Genomic DNA, 19,708 nt, shown 5'->3' with positions numbered 1-19,708 from the left:
ACACGTGCATTGGCACATACACAAAGGCATGCACTCAATAAAGAAACATGCAGACACATACATACACAGTATATATATATATATATATATATATATATATATATATATATATATATATATATATATATATATATATATATATATATATATATATATATATATATATATATATATATATATATATATATATATATATATATATATATATATATATATATATATATATATATATATATATAATCAATCACACTTAAATATATCATAAAATAATTTTATAAATCTAAAATATTGACCTCTTGATACAGCTAATGTAAAATTGGCAAAAAATCAAATTAAATTTTGGAAATAAAATTGGTAAAACGCTCAACTGGAGATATAGTGTACAGTACACCAGGATCACAGGACAGTTCAACTCTATGGTAATGCTGGATGGGCTTGCCTGGATGGAGGGGTAGGAGGGAAAACAAGCGTACATGATATGATGGAAAAAAAAAAGGATGAAGGTGATGATGCGCTTTGGATAAATAGTTTTTCTGCACTTTAAATATTTTAAAAGAAACTTCAAGCTTCAAATATTAAAATTATGTAAAAAGAAAAGTACCCGAGATTCCTACTCTTGGGAAATTTACAATGTTCAAGATTTGTATCTACAGTATTTCAGTATTTGCATACTGTATACTGTACTGTACTGTACAATACAGTAGTAGTTAAATAATTTAGGGGGGGGGGAGTACAAACTTGATTTTAAAGAAATGGAATTGTTTGGTATTTGGAGTGTTGATGAATGCATAGTTGCAGATTATGAATAGCAAAACTTGGTAACTTACCAATATCATCAAATTATGACTGTGGCATAGGAAACTGCATATAGATGTAATATTTTTCCATGGACTTCTATATGCATGTAAAGTCAAGAGTAAATTCCCACTGAACAAAAAATCCAGTTGTCTATTTGTATGAAAAAAATTAGAAATGTACTGAATCTCACTGTGTGTCAAACCTATAGACAAATACAGTATACAATAGCTACCTGACTTGCATAACTGGCAACAATACATCTTTATTTTACACCTATGGAGTAAATTACTGTACTAGATTTCTGCTTATTTCTGCTAAGGAAGCTAGCAAGTTCAGGCTATCTTAAACTTCATTCACTTAAATTGTAAAAAATCTTGGAAAAAAAAAAGGCTCCCTTCATAAAGCGCAATAATGTGAAACACTGTATCTCTAACAACTGCAATATACTTACAACTTTACACCCGGAGCCACATTGTAGACCTTTCTGTAAATATTTTAGACTTGTACTAAAAACACGTCAACAGAATGAGCATAGCTACTTGTAAGCCAAAATAGTCAGCACCTGTTTCTGTCTATCATTTGGTGCCAAAGCCTGAAACTAACTGATCTAAATAGCCACAACCAATACTTAATTACATTACTGTATAATGCATGACACCAGGTTTAGCAATTCGACTATGTAATAAATATTTCCATATAGAATGATATGCACATTTAGTTGGCCCCTTGAGTATGATGACTTAACCCCTTGAGTACAATGTCATCATACTTAAGGAAACTGGTCAATGTATTCATTATGTTAAGACATTGTACAGAAGGGATTTAGAGGTTAGATCATGATAATCATGGGGGTAACATATCTTACTCTTTGGCTTCATTAACAGTATGCAAGGAGTTGGCATCATACTCAAGGGATTACGGACAGACAGCTATATAACTCTAGCTCCAAGTTTGTACCAACATATAAACTTTCAAAATGCTGCAAAAAAAAAGATGAACACTTCCAGTTAGCATGAAGCAATAATAATAATAAAAAAAAAAAAAATGAAAATATAAATTTCGGTAACCATATACTGTACTCTATTAGAAATATTTATATTCTATTATTGAAATCTGTAATTAATGAACAAATAATACCAATTAATTAAGCATCTTTAAGTATACAGTATATACATTTGAGTGGCATAAAATTATTTTTAAGAGATTTCACACATATACAATAATTTTTCTAACAATGGAAGTGAGGGTCCATGGAGAAGTGTGATGTTGCTCTCCATTGATGGGTGTACTAACATAGGTTGTGCTACTTGAAGTCAGCTGCCATGCCCTTTCCTCTACACCGTGAGTCACTGCAACTGTTGGGAACAAAAGAGGAAATGAAAATGAGATTAGATGTGCTGTTATTTATAAAAATCTAATGTAGAGGAATGTTAACAATACAGTACTTAATTACTTCTAATCCAGCAAAACATTATTCCTGCATACGAGTGCTGTATACCTTCCATTTATTCTAATTCATTTAATCTTATTGCTATAAAAGATGCATTCAGCTGTGGTAATCCCCTTCCACAATAAAGCCTCAAATGTAGTTTACCATTGTTTCCCATAAGTCAGTACCACCCATAAACTTACCCTTCCCCAACAATCACTTAATGCCATCTCCTCCATTCATTCACACACACACACATGGCTACATCCTGAATGTCAATCCCACTTACTTCTATTGTATTTTTCATCTATCCTTACATCTACTTGACCTACCCCTCTCCCTCCTTGCATCCACCATTGATATACGTATACAGTAGTGTACTCTACAGTACACTCTTTTCAACAATCTTTCAATCCATTTTCTGTATGTCCACAGCACCTGATCCACTTTCTCCCACAAGTCCCAGCACTTTTCTTATCCATATCTCTTCTATTATTCAGTACGTATTCTCATCATGTATAACCATTGTACATCATCTTCGTTGTTTTTCGGCCATTATCCACGCTTGCATGGGATAGCTCCAGGTTAATTCTGTTGCTTCTTATGTACGGTATTCCTTTCTCTTACTTCCAGAGTCTATGAGTCACATCCCAAAAACAATGATGGATCAATACTTCCCATTTACATCCATACACATTTGCCTGTACAGTCTCTCCTCGACTTACGACATAATCGACTTACAACAAGCCGGACATATGACGGCCATGGTCGTATAAAATATTTTTCACATTACGTATTTTCGAGTCCCGAAGTTAGTGATCGCGCTGTGTACTGACAAAATTTTTGTTTGTAATTCCCTTTAAAATGGCTGGCAAGCATAAAAGTGAGAGTTCTCGTGGTGCTGAGAAGAAAGAGAGACACCCATTTTAGAATTTCTATGTATTATTTTCGCTTTTTCGACTTACGACCTGGTCATCGGGATGGAACCCTGTCGTAAGTCGAGGAGAGACTGTATATAAATCAGTGGCCATCTACTCACAGTTATTCAGTATTTAGTACATTGTTAAAGAAATTAATTACTCACCTGACCTTTCATGAGATTCAACATCAGGTATGCAGGTATTTTCATTCTTACATAGTTGAGTAATTCCTAAACCCAAATTTGCTATTGTTTCTTCATGCCAAACAGTACCATTACTTTTAAGCAGAGCTAATCGTTCATGTATTTGCTGCAACTGATAACCATGTGGTGCCAGAACACTGGGAGGCATTGTCCTCATGCCTGTTGGGATGGGGCTTGGTATGGTTGTAGAAGTCACCGTCTGTTTAGGATGATGGTAGATTTCGTGAAAGTCGTGAGTATCAGAATCTATCTTTGGGTCTGGTGAAAAAGTTTCCTGTACTGAAGCTAAATTTTCTGGCAGCTTGCTATGGTCTTCATGACTGCCAGATGCTTGTTTTCCATGACGATGATGTATCGTTGGGTGCTCGTATAGCGGCTTCTGTGCCTCCTGAAGATAGTTTCTCCTGGCTCTTGGGCTTTCTAAAGTTGTTGGTGGTTGTACGTCAGAATAATCCTCTCTCACGGGATTTATGATCTCTTTGTTCAAGCTTGCATGACCATCTTTAGAATATTTATTTAAAAAATTATCATAAGGTTTATCAGATATTTGATTGGATTCAGAGGTAAGACTTGAATTAAATGCAATATCCAATTCAGTTTTGTCTTCCATATCTTTTTCAGGATATGTAGGTTCAGTTTCTACACTCTCTGTCCCATCACTGATGAAACTACTTCTGGTTGTTCTTCGAATAATTGAGGGTGATGGTTTGACAGTTTTAATAATATTTGTCACATGCTTCCACTCCCAAACCTTCAGTATTGCACCATGACACTCCCCATTTGATAAGAGGGCTGCCCACGACACAACTGCACTGTGTTCATAATCTTTATGCCATAATACATGACCATCTGAATTTGTGAGTTGGATTTTTGATTGACACAGGGGACACACACCATTATTATGTACAACCATTTGACAGGGATCTCTCTGCGTGTTATGAACTTGGTGGTGTTGATTTTGAAGATTTAAATTCTCCTGGGAAGATTGTGATTCTTGTGTTGGAGCAGCAGCACCTAATATCCGGTGCAGCAGAACTGTCAGATGGATCTTTCCAGGTGTTGCTGAAACATAAAAAGTTAGGCTTAGATTTGATGATAAGAGATTATTTGTTTCCCAGCATATAACCAAGTACCTATTCCTTGGTAGGCTACCCCCTTCTCATACTGCTAATTTCTGGTCTAATAAATTTCACTATAAACTGATGACTGGAAAAATAAAAAATTAACACTAACAATACACTTGGTTCCAGAGTAAACTCTGATGACATTTCTTGCTTTATGTAATGGTATCAAACTAAATGTAAATAAAAAAAAAAAAATAAAAAAAAAGTTTAGGCTCGGTCTTATAATATGTGGTGCTCTTTCAACCTTGCTTGAATATTTTGAATACTATTCTCTCTATAAGAAACTAACCTAACTAGAGAAGTGTTTGTGTTCCCAAAGTATCAGGGCAAATTTTCTAACATATAACTGACCTTGATGTTATTATGTTATAACTGTGCTCAAACAACTAAGGTCCTTAAACATGAAACAAGGTTAGTAAGTAGTACTGTACTGTACACAGTAATATCTCCGTTAGCTGGAATCCCTCAAACCCAGAACTCTCCGATAGCCGGAATTGAAATTTTCTCGGAAAATCGTTCCCAAAGCTGCAATTTTCCGGAAAATTACGGCTTTGGGAACGATTTTCCGAGGGGCACATTTTCCAGAAAATTATGAGAACATTTTCCCGATACCCAAAAAATTCCAGGGATGGGGGAGTATTTTTCCAGGTTTGAGAGATGAAAATCAGGCGCGTTTTCTGGAAATTACGAAAAGTTATACTGTACTGTATTAGTGTCAACACACTTCCCCATTAAGGGAGGAGAGGATGTTCAAACAGGAGCTAATATTTTTTAATTAATTATTGAAAATAGTGTTGCATAATAAAAAAAAATATTGTGATTGTGTGTCAAACCTGTAAGCATCAAGTAGAGAAGTACAGTAGTGTACTGTACTTTTATATTGAGGACACCCTTTAAACATAACACCAGTACAGGTATCCTTCGCTATACAAATGTTCCAGATACAAAAATTTGCTTATATGGATTTTCTAAATTACCACCTTTTTTTTGTGTTATGAAAACTTCCCCAGCTTATACAAATCTGGGTCCCGGCAAAAGTTCAAATCGCGCGTCCCCAGGAGTCAGCTGGGGCAACCGCATACCCCTAGTGCTCTGCCTACCAGGCTTAGATAAGGGTTACGGTATGTTATGGTTATTTTTCAACTCGTAATTTCAAGAATATAAACATAACTTTCTTCATATTTTTTTTATTCAGTATGTACACACAATCCTACATACAGAGTATACAAAAAAATTAAAATAATCATAAGGTCAAAAACATAAAGGAATAAACATTTGTGTGCCAGCATGAGTTAGCAGGATGAACTGGGGGAAGTTATGATTATTTTTCAATGTGTAATTTTAGGTAGATAAACCTAACTTTCCACCCCCCCCTTTTTTTTATAATTACAAGCACACAATTCTCCATACATAATGTGAATAAAAATTAAAAGAAATAACTATCATAAGGTAAAAAAAATAAAGGGAATAAACATTTCTTTGTGTGTGAGCAGGAGGGGGAACATTCCCAACTGGGTTGGGTTGCTTTGGCTAGACTTGGAAGCAGTTACCCATAAGACAGCCAGTGTCTATGCAAGTGGCAGCTGTGTTAAACTTTGATTTCGCTTTTCCTTATTGGTTTTGGCTGCATATTTTCGTCTAGATAGTATTTTATTTATGCTTTTAATGGATTACGCAGTAAATTACAGTAGTTTACCATTAGTTATGTAGGTTTTTTGTTGTTTGGGAACAGATTTTTTGTTTTTGGGGTATGTATGATATTGGGGGTTTTCTTGTCGCAGGGAACCGAACCCTATTATTTCCTTATGTTCTTTTATTTGCTACACGAAAGTTCAATTAACGATTAGTTTTTCAGGAACCTAACCCATTCGAATAGCAAGGAGAAAGGATTCAGATTTCATACTCATAGCTGAAGTGTTCATAGGAGCATAAACTAATGGAGTTACGTTGATCAACGTCAACTGGTGAACCTTGAATTAGCCACTGGTGCAATGGGATCCTGTTGAGCTTAGAATACCAGAACAGTGTAATATGATACAATATTAAACTTTAGGCTTTCTGAAGTGCCATTAAATATGGATATGTAAAATCATGACTTCATATAACTAACATCTATGAACTTAGAGGATATTGTATACTTACTATCACCTTTGCTGCCTAAGCAAGAATATGAAATTGTTTCACCATCTGATGTAACAGACAGTATCTTTTGGCACTGTTCGAGAACTAATGGAGAACCCATAACACTTCCTGATTGTCCACAAACAAGAACTAAGTGATTTGTGTAGGCATCTGATGTCACAGATTCTGGCAAATCCGATTCACCATTCCAATTATCAAAATCTGCATATTCCCGATTCCAAGAATGAGTTTTCTCAGAGGACAACAAGCCTGAGAAAAGGAGCTCTCCAAAGCTGTCATTATTTAAATCTGGAAGCAGCAGCGCAGGGCCAGGATGGTACAGCCTTAGTGGAGGATGTGAAGTCTGAGGTGTTGGTTGAGGCGATGATGATGAGGAATCTGAAAAATTTTGACAATTTAACTCACGAAATAAATTTCAAATACAGTAGGATCTCAGTAATCCCAAAAGTTTGAGACCGTAGGTGTTTTGGATGATCGGGACCCATAAGTATGTACAGTATCCAGTAAAATACTATATGCTAAAAGTATTCACACCAGTAAGCACTGATAGTCTCCTTTATACTAAACCTTTGATACACAAGAAAGTAGTGTGGCCAACACTGCACTTGAGAGCCTTTCCTTGCAAAACTATAAAACTAAGTACAGGTACCCATTCACAGGAGGATCACTCTCTGTCCATTAGATGACTGCACTGCTCAGTAAGAGAACTAACACCACCTAAGAACTACATTATTCATTAAATCAAATGGTACCAAAGAAGAAGTGTTATGAATCTGAAGCAAAGTGGAAGAAAGAATATCATCATGTTATTAAAAAGTTAATTTTTAGCATTCTCGGTGATGCACAAAATGTTACATTTCACTATTTATAAAAAGTTGCATTAATGGGTTTGTTTGAGTCACCATTCTCACATACCAAATATGAAACATAAAGGAACATAATGTACTCTACCAACCTTCAAAATCCTTATGTACATGCAGGTGCCACACTGGGGTGCCATATCGTGCTTCAATCATGAAGACCATAGAATGAGTTCCCCGCACAATGCAATCCGGTATTCTGTCTCCACTAATATCAAGCTGGTAAAAAAAAGTTACACAATACAATACAGTATATAAATATTTAAGGGTTTTATCTCATGTTTAGAGAAGTCCACTGCAAAAGGTCAACAGTAAACCGTATGCCTTCCTTGAAAGTTTTCACAACACTGTTAACTACTTTCTACTTCCTAAGTGAAAAAATTTCTAGAGAGCTTCAGTATCATTAAAACAACATGATGCAGTAAATGAAAAAATTCTTGAAAATCTAAAATTGTCAAAATTACAGTTTTTAATCAGAATAACCACTTGAATCTGTTTTTACTCACCAATTCACACTGTATATCTACAGGACATTCTCTTAGAGGAATACGCCAGTTTTCTCGCCCCAAGTTGCCGTCCAGCATCAAAAGACCACAATGGCCATCATTAACACCACCATCATCACTTTCTCCTACACCACAATTACTACAATCTGTCTGTGTATGATCTGAAAATGAATACCCTGTATAAGTAATTATGTACTGTATCCCTCAATGGGACTGAGAGATTATTCTGAGTTTCATTTTAGCATCTTTTTGCAACCTCTTATTACCAGTATACTGTACTATCTATACTTTTAAAACCTAAAGGATTACTAAGAACAAGAACACATAAAACACAAACCAGACTGCCATGATTCATTTGCCGAGAGAGAGGAATTATCCTGCTCCCAACTAGATATATTGATAGATGTATAATAACTGAGCAGAACATTGTCACCTCCAGCAAGTCTTCTCACCAGTATGGTTTGATTGATGCCTAGAACATATTAAAAAATATCAGAATATACTGTACATAATTATAACCATAACAGTGAATGAACCTACACCAGTTATTCTTAACTTTTGTGGAGTTATGCCTCCCAGTGGTTAACCTTCAACTAGTGGCACCCCTCAACCCCAAAGGAAAAAATCTAGTTACCATTCTGCATACCTGTATATATATAACCGGGTATTTAATCTGGAATTTATATTACGAGTCAAATGTGTTGGCCCCCATGAAAAATTTAAATGCCCCCCAAGTTAAGAAATGCTGATTTATACTATAATACTGTACTCTATCCTGCATATGAAATATGAAATAAAAAATTACAATCTTAAATGAATGCAATTTACACAAAGTAGTACAGTACTTGAGTGCAATTATTACATTTAAGGTTTCTTTGACATCCAAATTTTTTGGTCTCTTTTGACAATTTTCAACAATAATAATTTTTAACATCCTTCTCTCTGGTAACTAGCAAGGGCAAATCCAGGAATACCAGCACCCAGGTGGAAGGGGGGGGGGGATGCTGTAAGCCCCCCTCAGAAATTTTTTGGAGATCTGACCAATATCATGGGCAATTTGAGGCCATTTTGAGGACATGTGAACTTGATATTAGGAAATATTCTGAGGTCAATGGTAACTATACAGAAACGCCTGAGTACAATACTGCATTAAGAAAAATTAATGACATTTTCTGATGAAAAGGGGGGGTCCGGACCCCCCCTAGATCCGCCCCTGACTAAATGGTAGAATTAACACAAAAGTTTTCATGTTACAAAGTTAACTAATACTGTGCCTAATACAGTACTGTATTCTAAACTCACAGGCTACATAATTATTCTGTAACACCATTCATCTTTAATATGCCTTAGTTTTTCTTACACAATACTATACATTAATCATAAAATCATCATCATCTTCCAAACAAGCCCTCATGCCTGCACTTCATTCCAAGTGTATATTCCCTCCCTTTCAGTTTTGCCTCACATAATGTAAACATATACCTGTACAGTACAGATGTGCCATCATTGAATATATCATATACAGTACCTGAATTCTTTGGACATCATCATGCATTTCAATTACATTATAGTACATCCACTCACACACACCTACAATGGTAGTTTATGCATTAGTGCCCACTTCTTAAAATTTATGTAACTCACCCATTCCTTCAATCTTTACAGCCCAATCTCTATCTGTCAAGCCGAGTTCTCCTTCACACGGCTGTACATCACACGGTAACACCCAGAGAAAGGTTGCCACAACTAAAATTCCAAACATGATGGAAGCAATAAAACATGCTCTACGAGCTGGAGACATTGGTGTAGGTGTCCATATAGTAATTGGCGTGTCCAAAACTGTCTTAAGATCTGCATCATTGTTGTTCAATAATCGGTATTCATTTCCGTGCCCCCCTGCCAAAAAAAAAAAAAAATATTAAGAGTACTGGACATATAAATAATTACCAAAAGATTTATTTGCCTTGCTGCTGCCTTGTGGCAGAATCATGGAAATTCTTTAATGACCTTTTTCATCTCCTTTATAAAAAAATATTCATCTCTTAACCTTCTTTTCTCAAGTACATTATACTAATATTCTTACAATACAATTATGATAGGAACTCCTTCAAAATAGTTTTCAATACAGTATTTGTTTCATACATTTTGAAAACCTAAAGTGTAACAAAACAATGCCTGTATGAACCAACACTGCCAGTTCAATCCTGAGCCCAAAAGAAATTACCGGTACATCCAGCAGAGCCTAACCAAATTATTGATGAATCTTAAAAATAATGACTAACAAAACTCTTTACCAATATGATTTTGTCCATTTAAATTTGCCCCCTCATGGTGTAAAAGTGTGCGGTGTTTGCTGCTGCTGAATATTTCCTCTTCATCACTCTCTTCCATAGGCTCATCATCTTCTTCTTCCTCTTCATCCTCCTCTTCCTCTTCTTCCTCCATCACATTCAGCCCAGCTTCTACTTCTTCCTCCTCTTCCTCCAAGCCTACTCCATCAGTCTCTGCTTCATCTTGGAGAAGGAGAGTGTAATGGTTGTTGCTTCCTGAAATATATTTTATAATTTTGTGACCACTGTACAGTAAATCTTAATACAGTACAGTACATAAAGTGTACTGTGCTATACAGTATTTATATCTGGTAACTCGTTGCCTCTGAGATCTTCCCAACAAGGTATAACAATGACAACAAAGCTTCTACACGGTATTATCTGATAACTTCCATAAAAATAAATAGTAATACCCCCTCCCCCTGTATCTCCGTTAGCCAGAATCCCGCAAACCCGGAACTCTCCGATACCCAGAATTGAAATTTTCTAAGGGGCACACTTTCTGGAAAATTCTGAGAAAATTTTCCCAGTACCAGGAAACTTCAGGTACATTCCGGGGATGGTAGAGTTCTTTTGGGTTTGAGAGATGAAAATCAGGCGTACTTTCCGGAAATTCTGAGAAAAATTTTCTGGTACGGATACCCGGAAAATTCTGGAAAATTCTGGGGATAGGGGATATTTTTCCGGGTTCGAGAGATGATGCAATGCACAGTTTCTGGAACTTTTGAGAATATTTTTCTGTTACCCAGAAAATTCTGGTGATGTGGGATTTTTTCCGGCTTTGAGAGAGTCGTCTCATTACCCGGAAATCTCTCAATCCCAGAAGTGCTCTGCACCAATTGTTTCGGCTAATGGAGATATCACTGTACGTACTGTATTAGTTATCCAACAAAAATCTGTTGAAATTCAATCAAATATACAGTACTGTACCAAGTTTCTTTGTACCTACTTAGCTACGGTAAATACCTTCCAGAAGACAAAGTGTATTTTTTAAAAAAAGTTGTGAAAGTTTGTCGATGACAGAAGCGTCCTATGAAATTGCTTTAGCGTTGGCGAAAAAAAGGAAGTCTTCTCTGATGGAGAAGAAATTGTTAAGCCTTGTCTCCAAATATTTGCAAGACGTCTTGATGATAAAAGAATTGAAAGAAAAGCAGACGAAATTGCTCTATTAAAGCAGACGGTTACGAGACGTACCGAGGAACTCTCTCATGATGTATCTCAGCAACTGAAAGACCTTGTCCATTCTTGTACTTTTTTTTCTTTAGCTTTGGACGAATCAACTGACATATGTGATGTAGCCCAGTTAAGCATTTTTATAAGAGGAATTGATGATCATTTTAGTGTCTTTGAAGAACTTGTCAGTCTTGAGTCGCTTCATGGAAAAACAGGAGGATCAGACATATTTGACAAAGTAAAATCATGCCTAGAAAATCTACAATTAGATTCTAGTAAACCCATCACTGTGTGTACTGACGGAGCGCCGTCAATGATAGGTAAAGTCGCTGGGACTACAACTTTGCTTGAAAACTTTTTAAATCGTCCTCTACTAAAATATCACTGCATTATACACCAAGAGTCACTGTGTGGAAAAACTTTAAATTTGCAGCATGTTATATACTGGTTGTGAAATGTGTGAATAAAATTAGAGCAAGAGCATTAAACAGACAATATTGTGAAATGTTAGATTTGGAATATGGCGACCTTGTCCTTCATTGTGAGGTGCGCTGGCTTTCTAGAGGACAGGTTCTGAGTAGGTTTTGGAAACTGAAAAATACTGTTCATAATTTTCTAGAAGAGAAAATGAGCTACCTGAAGAAAGAGCCCTTTTATGTGAAAAAAACTGGCTATTTGATTTGGCATTTTTAGTTGATGTTACCAGACATATCAATGATCTAAATTTGAAACTGCAGGGCAAGAACAAATTGTTTCCTAGCTTAGTAAATGACATCAATGCATTCAAGATGAAGTTAAAACTGTTCATCTCTCAGTTAGAAAATGAGGATTTGAGCCAGTTTCTGCACTTAAAAGAGCAGAGTGAATGTGCTGCTGATAATGGCAATTTGATAAAATATACTGAAAAATCAAGTAATTGCAAGTCATTTGAAAGTCGTTTTCGTGATTTTGCTAAAGAAGAAGACTGCATACTCGCATTTATAAACCCATTTTCACTCAGTGAACAAAAAATAATGAAGATGCCTAGTGACATACAAATGGAACTTATTGACTTGAAAACAAATTCATTATTGAAAATGAAATTTGATGAGTTTTCCTCAGTCCCAAATGCTTCTGACATGATTAATTTCTGGCGATCATTACCCTGTGAAAATTTCCCAGAACTAAGAAAATTTGCCCAGAGTTATATACGTCGTTTCGGAACGACATATAGATGTGAACAAGTATTTTCATCCATGAAACTGATTAAAAGCAAAACGAGGTCACGACTGACTGATTCAAATTTGAAGAATTCTCTGCTGCTCCCAGTAACAAATTTAACTCCAAACATTGAAAGACTGGCGAAATCAAAACAGACTCAAAGGTCTCATTAAAGGTAAGTAATGTTTATCTGCTTTATCAGATATTGTTTTTATATTTAATTATTTTATCATGTAAAAATGCTAATTATGTCTATAAACATATTTTTACAAGAAGTAGACGGAGTACAAGAGTTGTATGGCGCATCTGAACTCGTGTGTGAACAAATTGACGCATGGTATGTAAAAGGTTGGCCACCCCTGGTATAGAGAAATCCAGCAGTGATAAAGATTTGGGAGTAATGATAAGTAGGAATCTTAAACCAAGTAAACAAAGTGTATTTGCTCGAAACAAGGCAAATAAAGTACATACTTGGTTTCAAACAAAGGAGTGTTAGTTATAAGACTAGCGAGGTCATCCTAAAACTATATCTTGCACTTGTGAGACCTCACTTGGCTTACGCAGTTCAATTCTGGTAACCGTATTACAGAATGGATATAGAATTCCTAGTAAGAATTCAGAAGAGAATGATAAGACTAATCCCGGGCATTAGGAACCTTAAGTAAAGAGACAGGTTAAAGCATCTTAATTTGCACTCCCTTGAGAGACACAGAGTGAGGGGCATTTTGATAGAGGTGTATAAATGTAAGTCAGGGTTAAACAAAGGGGACAGTACACAGGTACTCAAACTATCCAACCAGGAGCGAACTCATAACAATTGTTTTAAATTAGACAAATTTAGATTTAGGCGAGAAACAGATAAACATGGTTTGGAAACAGAGTAGTGGATGAATGGAACAAGTTACCAAACATCATCATTAACTCAAACACGTTGGATAGCTTCAAACATAGATTGGTTGGATATATGAGCAATAGGGATTGGGTGTAAATGGGACTGCCCAGTATGGGCCAATAGGCTTGCTGCAGTTTCCTTCATTCTTATATTCTAAATATTGTATTGTATTGAAAGTAGCGTACTGTGGTGTAGCAGTCAAATAGAAAACTCTACAAGAAAATTTAAATTTAAGTAATCAGTTGTAGGTGGAGACTGATGTTTGTAGCAGCTGCACCACAAATGAACACCTTGTAAATGATCACTTTGAATTAACTGTATGGCTGATGAAAAGAGAAACAGAGATACTGTACTACTGTACAGATTGTGCAAGTGCATGAAAATTTTGTTAACATACAGTACAGTATGTTGGAGTAATTATGTAACTGGTTATTTTCATCAAACTACTTTACAGGTATCTCTAAAAAAATTAATCATCATAGACATAGCTACTGCACCTTTGTAAATATGTACACATACACCCTAGAATGAAATGACATACCTTTGTTCATGTGTAGAAAGCCCTCATAGAAAAAGACAGCAAAGGAATCTGAAACACAAAATATAATTATTATAAGGTCTAAACTGCTGGTGACACAATTAAATTAAAAATTTGTAAAAATGTTTTTTAAAGCATCAATTGGAGTGGAAGCTTTTTCTGATATCCCATTCATTGTGGACATGCCACATATGGAACAGTCTGCCTCTAGAAGTTGAGTGTGGACACATACAGCTATGGAATGGAAACCCATTTTGGTTAAAAATGGATGTGTCAGAAATGCTACACTGAGGGTACTATTGCAATTCAGACCCATTAAGGTGAATAGGTTACTCATCACAAGCAACTGCATGAAGATATTGATGAAATTAGAAAGAAAAACTGAGAGTAAATAAATTAAACTTGCAGGTACAGCCTCACCCAAAGGTTCATTAACTCTCCCAGCCAGCTGTTGGTGCACTGCCAGCTTCAGATGTTTGAACTTGATTCTGTTACTTCGAACCTTTAGATTCATTTGTATCGGTTTCATGTTCTGGTTGGTACTGAGACAGTTTCAAACATCTGAAGCAGGCAGTGCAGCAATAGCTAGCTGGGAGTGTTAACGAACTTTTAGGTGAGACTGTACCTGTACAGTATTTTGGTAAAATCTCACAAGAATTCCATCAGGTTATTTGTAAATTTATATGAAACGTACCATAACAGTGGTTGTTCAGAATTGTTTTACAAGACAGATATTACTGGTGACAATATCAGACTAAAAATGAAGATTCACTTATTTTTCTTTGTCTCTGATATTCCAGCAATTTGGAAAAACAAGAGCAAAAATTTAACTGTGCATGAGGCAGTCTGGGTGAGAAAAGACAAGTGACATGAGATGTGTTTATTATACCATTATATCCTTCAAACTTCATTCTCAACTTTAACTGTGTTTTCTACTTTTGTTCCTTGTCTACTTCTCCCCCAGAGCACCAATATATTACTCAGAGGCATGATCTTGCTAAAATCAGACATAGCTCAGAGACATTTATTTAACTGAGACTGCCGAAGGTATGTTGTGAGTGACATATGGTTGGGAATGCATTCCAACCCCTAAAACAGGTCTGGACAAATTATTTTATGATTTTTTTTCACATTTACAAAAATGCTGGTAAAGCTCTTCTAAAATTTTACCCTTAGCCTGTGATAAACTACAATAAAACACTGACCATAATTCAACATTATCTAACTTTTAACTGTCTTCCATAAAGCTAAATGGGAAAATTACTACTGAGCATTTAAATAATATAGATCTTTAAGCTCTATAACACATAAATATGTAAAACAGACCAATCAATGACTAAAATTATGCGTGTTCTATAGGCCCTACAGCCAGTTGATGTGCTTGCCTCACACTACTGTGACTTAGGATTCAATTTCTGCATGGGATGGATGTGAATAATTTGGTGTTTAGCGTGACACTACCATACATTGTGGGTTCTCTTTGTACACTCCATTTTCCATTTGCTTTAACAGTGGATTCATGCAGGATAGCCCTCCCTGGACCTCTTCCTGGAACCAGTTTGCCATAAATGATAACAGATATATTGTAGTAGCTATTGAGCCGGGTTGAACAGTAAAATAGCCCATGAGCTATTAAACCAGGTCATCTGGTACACACACAGGTGAGCATCCCTCCCATTGTGGGTTCTCTTTGTGACACTCCATTTTCCATTTGCTTTAACAGTGGATTCATGCAGGATAGCCCTCCCTGGACCTCTTCCTGGAACCAGTTTGCCATAAATGATAACAGATATATTGTAGTAGCTATTGAGCCGGGTTGAACAGTAAAATAGCCCATGAGCTATTAAACCAGGTCATCTGGTACACACACAGGTGAGCATCCCTCCCTTATCTGTGCTTGAGGTATATCAGGTCACTACTTGACCTGACTCAAGGTTAGGTTAGGTATATCGTTGGTAAAAACAATAAACAACCCTTCTGTATAAAACTAAGCTATTTATCATCTGACTTGGTTCAACAGTTACTTCCACTATCAAGTGTAAATAGACCAATTAACCATCTCATGTAATACAGTATATATATATATATATATATATATATATATATATATATATATATATATATATATATATATATATATATATATATATATATATATATATATATATATATATATATATATATATATACACAGTATGTGGATTCAAACTGTGACAATGTTACTTTATACATACCACACTTCTCCTTTTCTACACCTCTTTCATTTTTAAAAATGTGAGAATGAAGGAATCTGCAGGTCTATTAGACCATACTAGGCAACCCTGGTTATACCCAACTCTTATCACTCATATACCTGTCCAAACTCTATTGGCAGGGTTTATTTGACTGGTATCCGGCTGAATAACCACTAGATATTTGACCGAGTCTAAAATAAAACTAAGTACTGTACTTCTGGCCACAGAAAATTCTACATATTATTTTATTGATAATTTCAAATTACGTAGTGTACTGTATTAGAAAAATCTAACAAATAGAAATAATAAATAAAAAAATTAGTGATACAAGAAAGATGTAATCAGTTTAAATTCTAAATCTATTATTTAAGAAAACCAACACCTCTATGTTGCACTTATACATTATATATGTCCATGAGAGAAGTGGGACATCTTGGAGTATTAGAAGACAATTAAAAAACATAGTGATAAAATATTCAACATTTAAATAATAGTGTAATGACTAGTGTAATGCCCACAGCCATCCTGACCAGAATCCCAATAAAATTATACTTAATCTCTGCAGGTCCCTATCAAATAGCCGATGGTTTTTCGACCATGAATCCTGGTCAAATAACTACTTCAAACTATATTTGAAGTTTCCAAATGAGTTTGAGTTAATGATGATGTTTGGTACGTGTTCCACATACCAGGTACTCACCCATAATTTTATTTCCGATTCATTATTTATTGTACTTAATTCCCTCCTAAATCTTAATTTCTCTAATTTAAATTTTCACACATCTATCATACAGCTGAAGGTATTGAGCGTCCCTGCCACAAATTTAATTGACTTTTCACTTCATATACTGACTGATAAAGATCCATAAGCAAACACTGTTGCTTTCAAAATGCTATTTCAGACAATGACCATCCTAAGTATCACTCAATATTATTCCATGACAGATTTACAGGAGCTAAAACAAAGAGCTACAGTAACTTCGCACTTTTCTTACTTTATAAATTTAATAAATTTGTTCACAGAATCACAGGAGACAAAAGGCATAAGTTTTATTGTTCAAGTGTGACCTGCTAAACACCATGTTTCCCCCAAGTATTCCTGTTTCCTCCTGCATTAATACTGAACAAAGAAGGATGTAATAAAGAGAAAAATAACAGACCAACCACCTAATATGGTGATACGTGGTAAAATTATCAAGTAAGAGAAGAAATGAAGTCAACATCAAGAACAGCAAAAAGGCTGGTATTGATTGATGTCCAGTACAGTGTATTTCACATATATAAAGCATAGTTTGGTAACTTCAAACGCTGAAAGGTAACGTAATTTACAGAAAACTTAAGTATAGCTTCACATTTTGATTCATTACAGTAAAATAGAGGTGAAGGGAGCATCTTACCACAGTGGTCGGCGTCTCAACTTTGTTTACTTCTGCCGTGTTACAGAAAACGGGTCCTGCGTGTTGATGGTAGGGTGAACTGCGAGAGACCACACCACACCAGGGTCTTGTGGTTTTATTGTTATTGTTCCCTTGTCATTTTCCTTTGATGACAGTGATTTATTCCATTAAGGATACAGATTCGTTAGTGACCATAATTGGAAATTAACAACCAAACTATTTGAGAATGAATGTGAGAAGGGCCTAGGTGTGTATGTTGACAATGAGCTGAAGTTCTCGGGCCATTGCGAGAAGAAGGTAAATCAGGCAAATAAATCATTGGGTCTTATAAGAAGGTCGTTCAGACATCTAGACGGTCCGTTCCTCGTAACGATCTTCAAGAGGGAAGTGCTTCCCCATCTGGAGTACTGTCACCCCGTTTGGTCCCCGAGATATGCTAGGGACTGTCAGTTTGTTGAAAATGTTCAAAGGAGGGCCACCAGACTGGTGTCTGCACTTCGGCACCTCAACTACCTTAGAGATTGGAGCTCCTGAACTTGCCTAGCTTATACTACAGACGGGCAAGGGGTGATCTAATTGAGGTGTATAATCATCTCAAGGGGCACTACTCAGTCGAGTGTCCTTACTTGGAGCTGGCGGACGCTCGCCCCACAAGGGGTCATAGCTCAAGATTGAAGAAGCCGCAGGTCCAGAAAACTGAGGGCAAACTTTTTCGGGGTGAGAGTTGTGAACTCTTGGAACAATATACCAGAAAGTGTTGTGACGGCACCGAGTGTGAGCTCTTTCAAGACCAGACTTGACCAACACTAGAGCAGGTTCAAGTACATTCAGGAGCCGGTGCATGCCCAGTACGTGCCAACAGTGCGTAACAGAGACGTGACCGATCGCCCAAGCGGCTAACGAGCCGATCAGTGGTAAAGAGGATAAAAGTAAAAAGCAAAATATATTTTCTTATGTTGTTCATGGTGATTTAAATTAATATTTTTCCTTATTTACCAAATGGGCATCAATTATCGGGGTGTAAAGAAACAGCTAGTCGATATTGCTGAAGGTTGTGAATGCTTCCGTTGGCGTTTCAACATCGATGACGGTCCATAACTCGTTCAAAACTGATTGACAGCTGCCAGCATCGAATTTTACGGGAAAGGTACAGTTTATATCTGCACTTTTAGTCAGGATATTTGTGAACCAGTTGGGTTATTGTTACAAGCCTATGGGGATATGGTTATACTACGGGTACTCGCCCACACCAGCTACCAATAACACGCTACTTCTGCATTACCAGCTTAGTACGATATATAAATCAGTCGTGGGTGGATATGTAGATGTCGATGGTATAATGCATTACTATGCTTCAACAGCTAAGGTCTATAAGCGCATATCTAGATTAGTAAATACACGAGTCATCAATAATAAAACATTAAAGGGTGTGAAGAAGACACTGTTGATAGACTATAACCGTGTTGCAGTGTGACCCCAACTACCGGGCTTCTCTCTTCACCACGCAGCCAAACACACGTAACTTCATTAGGCTTTACGGCCATTGTAATCACGTGATCAACATACAAATTTCTCTGGCAAACGAGTGCGATTGGCGAGCTGACAAGAAACAAATGCGTTTTGTCGGTTAATGAATGAGCCTGGCAAACTCAAGTTAATGAGTAGGCCTGGCGAACTGTCAGTAAATGAGTAGGCCTGGCGAACTGTCAGTTAATGAGCGGGCCTGGCGAACTGTCAGTTAATGAGCGGGCCTGGCGAACTATCAACAAGTGATAGCTACAGCAACCAATATATTTCTTCACTTTTGTGGCGAATACAATATATAAACATCTGTACACCACTGGACAGTTTGACTGAGCAATATGTAAATTGAGTCAAATTGCACTGATGTAGCCATGAATCTGACGCGGGTCATTGGTTCAGACTTATTAGATAACAATTCGGGGGTGTTTTTTTTTCTTA

General features: G+C 36.3%; 1 protein-coding gene across 1 annotated transcript; it reads right to left on the bottom strand.

Annotated features, from left to right (window-relative positions):
- Positions 1–249: 249 nt before the first annotated feature.
- On the bottom strand, positions 250–17,784 carry LOC121876237. Its single transcript, XM_042381239.1, has 10 exons — positions 17,747–17,784; positions 14,119–14,166; positions 10,277–10,528; positions 9,627–9,878; positions 8,320–8,454; positions 7,983–8,143; positions 7,572–7,695; positions 6,617–6,994; positions 3,312–4,412; positions 250–2,153 (listed from the first exon to the last, which is right to left on the bottom strand). Exons 2-10 carry the CDS (start codon positions 14,126–14,128, stop codon positions 2,005–2,007), a joined length of 2,562 nt encoding a protein of 853 aa, XP_042237173.1. The 5' UTR covers positions 14,129–14,166; positions 17,747–17,784; the 3' UTR covers positions 250–2,004.
- Positions 17,785–19,708: the final 1,924 nt, after the last annotated feature.

This window comes from Homarus americanus, unplaced genomic scaffold (genome assembly GCF_018991925.1).
Source record: "Homarus americanus isolate GMGI-L3 unplaced genomic scaffold, GMGI_Hamer_2.0 scaffold34921, whole genome shotgun sequence".
Taxonomy (NCBI): Eukaryota; Metazoa; Arthropoda; class Malacostraca; order Decapoda; family Nephropidae; genus Homarus; species Homarus americanus.
This window is presented reverse-complemented; position numbering and strand designations above follow the sequence as displayed.